We start from the raw sequence: 13,700 nt of genomic DNA, 5'->3' as shown, positions 1-13,700 counted from the left end.
ATAGAGAAAGTAGACTAGATAATGTTTAAGTTTCCTTCCAATTGAGTTTCAGACTAAGAATGGTGATTTTTAAAATAAAATGATGAGTTTACTGGCTGCCTTTTGTAAAGACAACAAACAAAGCAAAATATTGGAGTCAAGATGTTACTGATACTTTTATCCCAAATTTGCTTGGACTAATTAATGTTCAACTTCTAACTCAGAAAACTGAGAAGTCCATCAATAAGATGTACTGGAGAAAGGTTATCAGATATGCTTGAGAATCTGGCTTTTAGCATCGGAATTAAAACTGTTGCTTACCTACCACATTCCTTGTTTCCTAAATAAATATCTAACTCATTGAGGATGTCAATGAGAATAAAATGCTTATCTATGTTGTTGTTCAGTTGTGTCTGACTCTTTGTGTACCCATTTAGGATTTTCTTGGCAACATTACTTGAGTGGTTTCCCATTTCTTTCTCCAGTTTGTTTTTAAAATGAAGAACTGGCAAACAGGGTTAAGAGACTTACCTGGGCTCACACAAGTAGTATATGCCTAAGACCAGAATTGAAATTAAGGAGATGAGTCTTCCTGACTCCAATCCTGGCTCTCTATCCATTGTACCACCTAACTGTTCATGTCTAGGCAGACAACAATTCAGAGATAAGAAATGAGGTTGATATATAAATCAAAATGACTGGGAAATTTTAAAGATGAAAAAACTAATTCATGGGATCTTAGTATTGGAACTGGAAAAAGACCTTGGTAATCATTTGGCCCAATCCTCTAAAAGTTTACAGGCAAAGAATCTGAAGGTCAGAGACATTAAAGTGTCAGAGGTACCATTTGAACCGGTCCTCTCCTATCTCCAAGTTCTGCATTTTTTCTACTAGGAAAAATGTTCTTAACCTGAGGTCTATACCATTGTTTATATGTATATGTGTGTATATATTTGTGTACACACACACACACACACACACACACACACACACACAGAGGACTATATTCCAATAAAATTTGTTTCCTCTGTAATTCTAAGGGCTATTTTTTAGGCTTTTAGAATCATTATTCTGAGAAGAGTTCCATCCTGGACTGCCACAGAAAAAGGTTAAAACCCCTCAGTGAGAGCCTCAATTACTTTTAGAAAAAAAGAAGAAGCAAGCATAGGAGAGCAGTCTCTGCTAAGCATCCAAGCCAAGGATGACGTAGGCTAGAAGTTCTTTTCAATGAGTAAGAAAAATGCAGATTACTAAAATAGTCATTTATCTGTAGCCTTTAGAATCAAAGGTCATTTAAAATGAAATTTCTTCTTGGGTTGCTGTGACCTCTCCTGTAAGAACTAAAGTATTTAAACAATAAGCATTTTTTTTTAATTGCTGTGGCTAAAATTTTACCCAGACTTCATCTACTAATTGCCGAAGTAATAGAGTGGATAACTCCAAATATAGGGATAAAGGAGTGGGGGGAAGACAGGAAATTTGGTCCAAATGAGCATTTGATGGAGTTGGTGTCATAAATGCAACACTTTCTCAAATCATCACTAGTACAGATTAAATGCCTGTCTTAATATTAACTATTTTCCACCCCTTCCCCCCCTCTTGAAAAATAGCAAATATTTATTTAAAAGTAGCAGGAAAGTCAGTTCTTCACCACTTAAATTCTTTTTTTTTCAAACCCTTACCTTCCATCTTGGAATCAATACTGTGTATTGGTTCCAAGGCAGAAGAGTGGTAAGGGTTAGGCAATGGGGGTCAAGTGACTTGCCCAGGGTCACACAGCTGGGAAGTGTCTGAGGCCACATTTGAACTAGGACCTCCCATCTCTAGGCCTGGCTCTCAATCCACTGAGCTACCCAGCTACTCACACCAATTAAATTCTTAACCACTTGAATTACCTAAGGCTAAACTTCTTACATTTCTGGAGAAGAGGTAAGGGGAAAAGATTGAATTAAGTTGTGGATTTAAGATCCTACTGTATTTAGCTAATGAAAAAGAAGACATTCATTCTAATGCTTCCTCCAGATTCAAATCCATTTATTCTCTAACCCCAAATAAGGTCTGAAGTTTTTCTTGTGAAAATGAAACAAAAAAAATTTAGAAAGATAAAACTCTTCCATAAAAAATACAGGTAGAATTGCCCCAATTGTCTACATAAAATCAAACTTGGTCACCGGCTAGGGTTGGAGGAGGGAATCATATGCAAACCAGAAGGGAAGTGAGTATATTTATATATGGCTGTAGAATTATCTTGCAACTTGGTTAAACCAATCCTTTCATGCCTCTTCAAGAGACAACATAGCAAAGTGGAAAAGGAGCTAGACTTGGAGTTAGAGGACACAGGTTTGAATCTTGACTCTTCTCAAAACTTGTATGACCTTGGGCAAGTCATATAGCTTCTTCTGGCCTTATTTATTTATTTTTAAAAATTTCCAAAATAAGGGAGTTGGCCTCACTGTATTCTAATGTCCTTTAACTGGGATTGTTTGTTCTCTATCCACCTGGAATCAATGAACTCAGAGCTACTTTGATCATCAAGGTTGCTTCCAAAAGGAGGTCCACTCTGCTGTAATTTGGGAAAAGTGCTGGGGCAAGGAAAAAAAAACCCAGTTATTTCACCACCATTACAAGTGTTCATTGGATCCTAGATTTATTCTACAAGGCTGTAACCTCCTTGGGGGGAAAGGATGTGTTTTTTTAACTTCCTATCCTCATTACCTGCAACATTCTGGGCACATAATAGCAACAGTTGGTGAGTTTAAAAAGAACTTGTTGACTCTATTAGATAAGCTGTAGGGGGAGTTAAGCCCACAAATACAACAACTAAAATCACTAAGTATACCTAGAAAAATTAAACATTCAAGACTGTATGCTCCTGCTAATTATGCTCACTTTGTTACATATGCAGCAAGAATTGGACTATTCCTTTAAAAAAGCCACAGTCAACAATAAACAGAATCAATAATGCAAACTCAACTTTGTTCATAAAATATGCTGGGGGGGGGGGTGTTTTTCTATTGAAGGAGGCATCAAAATGATCCAGAAAAGTCATGAGCCAGGAACCAGGAAGTATGGAAATGTGTGACCTTGGACAAGTCATTCTCTTTGTGAACTGAGCTTCCTCATCTTTTAAAATGAACAGGTTGTAGGGGCAGCTGGGTAGCTCAGTGGATTGAGAGCCAGGCCTAGAGATGGGAGGTCCTAGGTTCAAATCTTGCCTCAGATTCTTCCCAGCTGTGTGACCCTGGGCAAGTCACTTAACCCCCCATTGCCTAGCCCTTACCACTCTTCTGCCTTGGAACCAATACACAGTATTGATTCTAAGATGGAAGGTAAGGGTTTTATTAAAAAAAAAAATAATAATAATAAATGAATAGGTGTTTTGTATAGAGGAAGCTCACTTAATGTGAAGTCAAAAGATGGATTTGAATCTCATTCTGCAACTTACTACCTGTGTGAATGTGGGAAACCATCTTGGCTGTTTTTTCACCTGTAAAATGAGAGGGTTGGTCTGACTTGGGTCAGTCTTTCAGCCTCAAGTCTTGTGAACTAATGAACTCCTCTTTAAGGTCTCTTCCCACTAAATTTTCCTCACTAAAGTCTCTTCCCACTAAAATTCTGTGAACATTTCTGAAACAAACTGGAACTACATTATTAACTTCAAAAACCTTCCAAATATGCCTCCTACTTTGGAAAGGGAGGCACAATGTCAGTGCAAGCATAAAAAGGAAAATCCAAACTTACATACACTTTTTAACAAAGATTTCAACCAAGTTCAAATCTCACTTGAATAATGGGACTTCTGCACACTAACATAAACTTATGTTGTTCAGTTGTGTCTGACTTCCCAAGACCCCATTTTGGAGTTTTCTTGGCAAAGATGCTGGAATTTTCTGCTCCAGGTCATTTTGCAAATGAAGAACTGGGGCAAACAGGGTAAAGTGACTTGCCCAGTGTCAGACAGCTAGTAAGTATTTGACGTCAATGGTGATGAGTTTTACTGATTCCAGTCCCAGTGGTCTATCTACTGGGCCACCTAGCTGCCCCCAAATAAAATTATGACAGTATTCTAAAACTTTTTTACTGATGATTTCCAAAATCATGTCTCTAGAATGTTGCCATCTTTTGAGACTGTTAAAGTATTCATTCTCTTATGTCTTTCTCTCCTTAGCCCTGCAAAGAAGTATCAGTATTATAAAAATAATTAGCAATCATTGCCTCAAATCTCAAATGATCCTTTCCCTTTCATAGTGAGGTCCAAAGACATTTGTTTAGCCTTCACTGTGAAGGCTTAAACGTCTTAAACATTAAGATAAATTACAGGCTGTCTTTGGAGTGACAAAGTAGATGTTTGGAATTGGAGGGGAAAAACAAGCCATTGAAAAGATTGTAAAGTTATGAGGGTCTTTATTACAGTTTTACAGAACTGGGAATAGAGACTTCTCTAGATAGTTCATTTTCTTTCAAGTAAAAAGGAATAACCAGAATTGTGATAGAAGGGACTGGGTAAATTTCCACCTCTCTCCTGCCCTAATCTCTTCCTCTTCCATTCTGTCTCCTTTTCAATAAAAATATCAATCAATCTTATGTGTATTTCTTCTTTCTGAGCCTCAGCTTTCTTAATTGTCAAATGCAGAGTTAATCTTGATGATCCCTAAGGCTCCCTTAGAGCCTTAAGATTCTAATATGTATTATCTAATTAACCATTTGTCCAACCATATAGCAAGCAACAAAGGCAGCCTGAAAAAGTGAGTGGATAGGACAGTCTCATAGTCAGGAAGACCTGAGTTAAGACCAGTCTCCTACAAATACTTAATTTTTCAACATTAGGTACAAGTTGTCAACATCACAGTGCTCCAGGCAATCCTCTAAATAGAAGTTCTTAATTTGGGATATGTGAAGTTACTTTAAAAATATTTAATAACTATTTCAAGATAATTATTTTCTTTTGTAATTATCTGTATTTTAGGCATTTCCGAACACCTTAGGGGAGCTGAAGATCATCAGACTGCCATAGGGGTTCATGACACATAAACAATGAATTAAGAAGAATCCCTGCTGCTAAACAAAAAGTTAATGATGAGGTAGTCTACATTGGTTGAGTGAGTTTCCACACTGGGAATCTCTCGAACCAATGAAGTCACTGATTCTCCAGGGGGAAAAAATGCAAAAAGGACACATCAATAACAAATGAATATTTGTAGGAAACTACTCTGCTAAGTGGCACAACCCTGATCCTCTGACTAAAAATTCTGAGGTCATCCAGAAATTCATAGTGGCTAAGAGCAAGCCATTATAAAGTAGTGACTCTCTGCCACCTTCACAAGCTATTTCTGATCAGATATATGCAAGGAGTGTGGCAGGTGAGGCTAAAGTAGTTACTCTAGAGGTGTAGAAAGGGAACCTCGGGGAGTGCAGTCACCTTCCTCTGGAACAGACCCAGGAGCCTCCCTTTGGCGGGAACTAGTTTGAATCTGCAAACAAAGCATCTAGATACCTTAAATGATTCTAGCACAACAATACACAAGGGACAGAAGGGGCCTTTAGCAACATCCTTGCCAATTCCTCATTTTACAGAGGAGCCGGCTGGAAGATTAAAGAACTTAGCCAAATTATTAAGGTCTTCTAAACCTACCAGTAAAACTAAGGGCTAAACTCTGGTGAGTTAATAATAACACACATACACACACACACACATATATTCCTCGATCTATATGGGGGAAGGGGGAAAGAAACTTGTCACATTTTTATTTTATGATTTTAGAATTTGAATTCAACCCCAGTTTGTGGACATCTTTCCTAGTGTTTTGAGTGAGGCAGACTCCAAAAAGTCAGACATGACACTCAGGATCTTTCAGTGAATGTTCTTTCTTTCCACCTCATTAACAAGAATAACCTTTTCCAATCTCAAATTTAATCGAACGTTAAAATACACTCATTCTCTGTCTGTTTCTCTCTTTCACACATGCACATACGTACGCCCCCCCCCCCCCCCCCATTCTAAGCCTAGACTAGCTGAATGATTAGACATTGGATCTCTTAATCGCAGCACGTGGCCTCTCTGAGACATAAAAACCAAAACAAAACAAAACAAAACAAAACAAAACAAAAAACAAAACCCAACTCTCAATAGGATAAGACCTAAGGGATTGAGAACCCCGACTTTCTCTTTCTTTTTCTTTTCCAAAATATCATTTCAATTACTCAGACTGTCTGGCTCTATTGTGGGCAAAGCTTTTGCTCTAGGAAAAAAACTGTCCTCTTTTGCAATTAAGGACAGCCGCTCTGTGTCTAGTCCCAGACTGCCCAATAACTTGCAATTTAGCTGCTCTCTAGGAAGAACAAAAAGCGCTCCGACTTGGCCGTGTCCACCCGAGTTCTGAAACCACGCTCTTGGACCCAGCGGCCAAAAGGAGTCCACGTGGCACGGGACCTACAGTCCACTGGGGCGGCCCCACGCGCCTAGCTAGCAGGCACCTTGGCTTTGGAAGTCTGCTACTAGGACACCTCTAAATCTCTGCAGGAAGGCACCCCATCGATCCCTGATTGTGCTTTTCCTCGTCTTCGGTTAAGTTCTAACAGCATCATAAGCTTTTTGAGTTTGTAAACATTTCTAGGAAACCTTCCCGTGCACCATCACTTTCTGCAACCCAAGGCTAGAGAAGAGAAGGGATTTCCTGCGTATTCTTCCCTTCCCCCCCAGTCCACATGGAGTTAGGAGAGCGCGCGACCGCCAGCTTCTCCTAGAAATGCAGGCATCCTTCCCTGATTCGTCGCTCAGAAACTCCTCATTCTTTTCCCCGCCCCTCAGCTCCTCTGGGACGACTTGCCCCAAGGCCTGAGCTGAGCTGTGCTGAGCTGAGCTGTGCTGAGCTGAACTAAGTTGCCTTTGCCAGCCACAACTAGGGTCACCTTGGCCGGCGTTCCTCTCATTCTTGCTCTCCCGGCTCCGTGGGGTTACCGCGGGTCACCACCATCCGGGGCCCTTCCCCACCCACGTCCCGCCCCTCACACTCCCCCAGACCATCACTGGCCCGCTGGTGCCCATCCCGAATGGCCCGCTGGTGCTCATCCCGAATGACTACGGGTGTAATTCAGCCAAGGCGACGGACCCTAGAGCCCCAGAAGCTGCAGACGCCGGGGTGCGGCGGCCGCGCGGAAACCCGGAGTGAGGGTGATAACATGAACAAAAATCCTCCACCAAGTCCAGTCCCACAACCATCAGAGAAAAAACAACAACTGTGCACTCCTCAACCCCGGCTCCAGGCACCCATCTCCCCAAGGGGCTGCCAGTCAATGCCCTATCAATCTCCGCTTTCACCCTTAGTACCCCTTTCCTTAACTTTTTCTCTGGAATGCATCAGGTTCGTCCTTCCGTCCTCCTCCAGCCTCTCACTCCCGCAGCCCCACAAACCTGCAAGCGAAGTTGGGTCTGCTGGGGAAAGGAGTGGGGCAGGAGGTGAAACTTACTGTTCGAGGAGGCAGCGGCCACCCCTGTGGATGTGGTCAGACTCTGGAAGCACAAACCTAGGGCGACCAGGATCAATGCTTTGCCCTCCATCTCTGCACGCTTCCCTCTCAGCTGGCGCTGGACTGCAGGGGGCTCGGCTGGGGGCGGGCTGGGGAAGCCTCAGTGCAGGGCAGAGCAAAGTTGCCCTTTAAAGTGAGGGAAGGGCTCCCGAGTCAGGAGTCTGACACTATTGCTACTCCGGGGCTTTTTATGTGACTGGAAATATGCAAATAAACCTCATCACCTATTGGCTATAAAATCATAAGTTGGGGGGAGGGCCCTAAATTCACTTCCAAATATTTGAGCAAACTGTAATATGAATCAACCCTGCCAGCAAGAAGAGGGGGAAAGGGCAGGAAGCGAAATTTGTTTTTTGTGCGCATTTGCCCCTTGCTTTTCCACAGGTGGCTGATTCCCTAGGGCATTACATAATTACTAATATAAAAAAAGGATAAAAATATATAATGAATTGTGTTCCGAAAGTTTTTCGTTGTTTTTGTTATTGAAAGTTATACTGTTAAGCTGTGACTTATACTGTTAAGTCAGTGGCTTTGTCCTGAGCAAAGAGAATCTTTGGCGGATTCTCAGCTTTTAAAGTTATTCTTTCTACCTTTTCTCTCCCTCCCCGCAATTCTCTGGGATTCAGCGGTGGTTGTGAAGGGTCTCAGATTAGCTTGCAATATGCACTTCAGCATTTTACAGAAGGGAGCCTCCAGCTCCTACTGGACAAGACTTACTCAGTTTCCCCTTTGTCTTTGTAAAATGCTGGGCCATCAGAGAATCTATCCAGGTACCCAAGAATTACATCATATTGTCAAAAGGCTGAATGTTGATGTCACATAACTTTAATGAACAGAATTTGGGGATGGAAAGAATCTTAGAGATCATCTTATATCAACTTCTCTTGTTATAAATGAGGAAACCACCGTACAGAGAGGAAAGGTGATTTGCTTCAGGTCACATAGGCAGTCAAATCAGAATCTGAAGCCAAGTCCTTTTCCTCTTTACAGTATTTTCTCCATTAAGTCACACTCTTTGCTGCTAAAATTTAGAAGAATAAAACTATCTTAGACATGTTTTGTCAAAGAATTCAGGGCTTTCAATTGTATTATTTTCTTAACCTTAAAGGATTTTGGTGTTTTAAAATAATATTGAGGGTAATATTATCCAAATGAGATAGGAAAAAAGCATTAATTCCTTTTTAGATGGAAAAACTAATCCACAATCTGAGAATTTTCAATCCACTAACCCAACCATCTGTTCACTGGCTCTAGATCCTTGGCACTAGACCAGAGCTCCTTCATTTTACAAATGCTACTATTTGCATTTTTAAGTTACTGAAATGAAAAGCCCCTTCTATGCTGTACTGTGCATGCTGTACTTTTGAAAAAAAATCATACTGCTAATTGTTAAACAACAAATATCTAAAGAGATTTTCTAAATATGAACATTAAGCATAAATTTAAAAATTTTAGCTACAACTACATACCTTGAATGTATAAATTCATGTATTGGACACGAATTTTGAAATGTATTCAGCAGCAAATCAAATATCTCACTTAAAATTCCATCATCCATCTCTTTTGGGAGGGGGTGAGATCAGAGATAAAAGAGATTGCTAAAAGTCAGCTTTAATGTTTAAATCTTTCTTTTATTTCTTAGGAAAACAATGATATTGTATTTATTTTCTCAATGAGATTGTATTTTACAAAACTTATAACCTTTTATAAATGTCACCCATTATTATATAAAACAGCACTAAATATATTATTATTCTAAAAACCTACATACACAGAACCTGGAATGATTTTTTTAAAATTAAATTATAAACAGTTTTGTAATGGTTCTTGATTTACTACTTCTATGACAGTTAATTGGCCTGATATTTCCTGGAATAATGAACTCACAGCAACTTCTATCAGCTTGAGATTCAAACTAAAGGAAAAAGAACATTGCTAACTCTCTCTTCTCCAGGGCATAAGAAATAGACAGGTGGGTGTGGAGACCAAAGCTCGCCTCCAATTGGCTGTTTTCTCTATGCTCATCAGGTGCCTAAACACGCAAGCCTTGGCTCACATGATATGGAAGCTATTCCTGCAGTGGGTTAAAGATGGGACTGTCCCAGGCTTTTGCAAGGTTATTTGGAGGATGACAGCAAGAGGGGTTTGGCTTTTTGTAAACGACATTTCATCTGTGGCAAAGACCTCTTCTAAGTGAAAGAAACCCACAGGCCAGAAGCTTTTATGATGTCTTAACAATTCTTTGGAGCCAGTCCTGCTTTCTAACAAGACAGAATAAAGTGAAATTTCAATGCTTTATGAAATAAATAGATAAACTTTTTTTAGGATTTTAGACCATGGAGAAGTTTTTTATGACCCACAGCATAATAAAGATAGCAAGTAAGCTTCTCTGGAGCATTCCTTGAGAAGAGAACAGGGTATATTGAAAATTAATCATTTTAAAGATAAGTAAGTCCCCCAAAGGGTGTTTTCTTCATTTGTATGTTTTAGGGAGGAAAGATAACATTGTTGTAGTATGTTGCAGGCTACATCTATCCCCTAGGTCTCTAGAATGTTGGAATCTTCCATTAGCTCTATTCCTTCCACTGTTAGGGACCAGTTACTAATGTTTCAGATCATTTAAACACTGAACATCAGTTAACCTTTATAAAGGGATATTTACTTTTTAAAAAAATAAAAGACAAAATACAAACATTTTGCCCAGTAGCTGGGATACAGTTTCTCCTCTACACAGCTGAGGTGAGTTAACCTAGCTCAGTTCCTACATAGCATTGGTTCTAGGAAGTTCATGTTCAAAGGTAGCATAACTACTAGATGAGTCCTTCCAACTATTATAGGGCTTGAATTCTGAAGGTCACTCCTAAAGGTTATTCCTTGCTCCACTAGATGTGAAACCCATACTCTAGAATACCAGGATACCAAAGCATACTTTTGCCCTTTCAAAACTCATGAGGTCAAGTCTATAATCTCTTTCACCTTCAACCGAAAAGAACTAAAGCAGTGGACCACATAGAACCATACAGCCTTAGAGTGGGTCAAGACCCCAAAGCCTCTCTTCTTATAATTTCATCTTTTACCAGACTTTAAAAGTGAAGGCTAAAGAAAATAACAATAACAATTAATAAAAATAGTTAGCATTCATATATCACCCATTATATGCCAGGCAGTGTGCCAAGCTCTTCTTATAAATTTCATGTTAAATCCTCATAGCAATTCTGGGAGATGGGTGCTATAATTATCCCCATTTTTACAGTTGAAAATAAGGCAAAAAAAATAAAACCCAAACAAAATAAAACAACAAACCAAAAACAAAGTCATTTGTCCAGGGTCACACAGCTAGTAAATGTTTGAGGCTGGCTTTGAACTCATTTCCCTGAGTCCAAGCCCAGTGCTCTATCCACTATGTCATCTAGTGAGGCCAAGCCTGACAGGTCTTTCTGAATGCTTCTGCAGTCAATGATTCTCTTCACCATATTTGCTTGTTTGTTTTAAACCCTAACTCTCTGTCTTAGAAGGGGTACCAAGTACACTTTCTAAGCCAGAAGAGCAGTAAGGGCTAGGCAATTGGGGTTAAGTGACTTGACCAGGGGCACACAGTTAGGAAGTGTTTGAGGCTAGATCTGAAACCAGTCTAAGACACCAGCCTTGCACTCTATCCACCATGCCACCCAACTGACCTTCTTCACCACAGGTTTAGCTAACTGGGACTGACTACAGAATATCTAAGCACTCCACAGTCTCTCCGACGTACATCAATGTTTTCCTGAAAATAGGGTCCCTAACCTCTTCCACATAGAGAAAGACACCAGAAGGTACTCTGTCCATGTTCCAGACCCCTCCTGTCCTATCATGCAATTAATTTATCAATAAAAACACAATATAAAGAGTAAAAAAAGTTGATCTCAAAGTTTCAAAAGATTGATAATTGGAAAAAAATCCCTCTGGATCACAAATTTAAAGGGAGAAAAGTCTTTAGAGTTCATCAAGTTTAAATTCCTTTATTTAAAAATGAGGAAAACAAACCCCAAAGGGTTTAAGTGATTTTATCCAAGGTTACACAGAGAGTAAATGACAGTGCAAGGATTTGAACTCCAAGTCTCCTACCTCTAACTCATTCCATTACCCAATATCATCTAATCTAATAACCCATTCAGAAAAGAACCTCTTAAACTGTTTAATATTTAAGAGAGAAGACCTGGGGCACACAAACATTAAGTGACTTGTTCAGGAACAAGATCAGTGTTAAGTACCAGAGGCCAGATTTGAATGAAGGTCTTCCTCACCCAAATGAGAATGATATCCATTCTACCATGATGCCTCAAAAAAAAAAAAATCTAGGGAGAGGACTAGACCTAGACTAGATTCCACTGGCATACAGAATTGGCAGTTGAGGGAAGAGATATGAAAGATTAAGTAATTTGCACAAAGTTATATAGCCTGTGTCAGAGGCAGGACTTGAACTCAGGTTTTCCTGGCTCTCAGGCCAGTTCATTACAGACTCTATCTACCACACTGACTGTCCCTCAAAATAGATAAATAAATTAAAATGTCTAAAAAATAGAATCCTAAAGAAGAAAAGTGTCAAAAATTGTAAGAAAAAACTTATTTTAAAATGTTCATAAGCAATAAAATGCAGATGTTTACTAGGGGGGAAAATTAAGTGTCCCACTTTGCCCAGAAAATTACACAGAGTAAAGTGGCCAATTGGGCCAAACGTTAAGGTAGACAGTCATTTGAATAAGAGGATAAGGGTCAGTAGTCTCTGGTTGTCCTCAGAATACTTTACAATTAGACCCTATCTGTTGGTGCATGAGATTGGAGCTGCTGGGTTAGAATACTGATGAATGGATTTGGCTATTCATTTAGTCCTCCATGTTTCCTCAGTACCAGTATAGTTAAAATCATCTAGGCCTGAGTGGAGAGTTTAGCATTCACAAAAAGCTGTTCTAAGGAAGTTCCAGGAAGCTGGGCTATATGAAGATTTAACTGCAAGCAAAATCTAGTCCAAGCTGGATTCACCAGCCCGAAGAGTAATGGCTGATCATCTTATAACTGACCAAAATTTAATAAAAGAATGCTTGGGTAAGCAAGCAGGGATGGGTTTGGGGGAGGGTTGCTCCAAACAAATGGTGGGAGTGTGGGAGAATTTTAAGAATGTTATGTAGATAATCCAGACAAAATTTTAAGCTTTACTGCAATCTTGCTGATGCTGGGAGCACTCAGGGGGAAAACACCAACACTTTTTAAGCCAGTCATAAGACCCACAGCCTGAATAATGAAAGGAGTGTTTTAAATAAGAAAAAAGAAAAGAAAAACAGGAATATCTTTTTTAAAAAGCTGGTAGCAAATAAAGCAAATCACCAAGCTAATTTATATATTCATATATACCCAATTAATGGCCCATGCTGTGACAGAGAGAGAGTCACATAGAAAATATATACATACATACAGCCACTTTGTGGATGACTATTTTCTATGGGGGAGGAATAGGGGAAGATTGTCTTGAGCCATGGACTAGAGGACTAGACCTGGAGTCTGGAGGAATCTAGCCCCAGACACAAGTTGTCTGACGTGGGACAAGTCACATAATCTCTCCCAGCCTCAGTTCATCTGTAAACTGGGGAGGAATTGTGGCACTTACTTCTCAGGAGTTATTGTGAAGATCCAATGAGACAATATTGGTAAAGTGCTTAGCCCAGTGTTTGACACCTAATATGCACTTAATAAATGCTTGTTCCTTCTCCTCACACCCTGTCTTCCAAAGAATTTACAGTCACTTAGGGAGTGGTACACATTTCTATGGATTTAGGGATCTATTTTCATTTCATTACCATGGAAATACCCTCTAGCTTGTCTTCCATAATGTGAAGAACAAATCCCTCCTGTCTAACTTAGAATTTTGGAGAGTTTCTTGAGATTTAGAGAAAGGTACACATTTCTATGGTACATATTTCTATAAATAGAGGCCTATTTAATTTCATTAGTGTGGAAATATCCTGTAGCTTTCCTCCACAATCTAGATAATCGATCCCTCCAGTCTAATTTGGAATCTTCAAAAATTACTCGAGAAGTTAAATGATTTGCTCGTGTTCTAGTTGGATGTGAACTCTGTTCTTCCTGACTAAAGTCCAACAGTGTCCTCTATGCCATGCTACTTTTCAGAAATATATATTATACATAATATAAAATACTAT

At 39.6% G+C, this 13,700-nt stretch overlaps 1 protein-coding gene across 2 annotated transcripts in view; it reads right to left on the bottom strand.

The window, feature by feature from the left end:
* Positions 1 to 7,699, bottom strand: part of LPL (lipoprotein lipase) — a 28,388-nt gene extending 20,689 nt beyond the window's left edge. The window contains exon 1 of one of the 2 annotated variants that reach the window (XM_007476434.3): positions 7,447 to 7,699. In XM_007476434.3, the coding sequence (XP_007476496.1) occupies positions 7,447 to 7,537 (91 nt within the window). In that variant the 5' untranslated portion in view covers positions 7,538 to 7,699. The remainder of the gene's footprint in view (positions 1 to 7,446) is intronic. The other variant, XM_056813651.1, reaches the window with a different exon arrangement.
* Positions 7,700 to 13,700: the final 6,001 nt, after the last annotated feature.

This window comes from Monodelphis domestica, chromosome 1 (genome assembly GCF_027887165.1).
Source record: "Monodelphis domestica isolate mMonDom1 chromosome 1, mMonDom1.pri, whole genome shotgun sequence".
Lineage (NCBI taxonomy): Eukaryota > Metazoa > Chordata > Mammalia > Didelphimorphia > Didelphidae > Monodelphis > Monodelphis domestica.
This window is presented reverse-complemented; position numbering and strand designations above follow the sequence as displayed.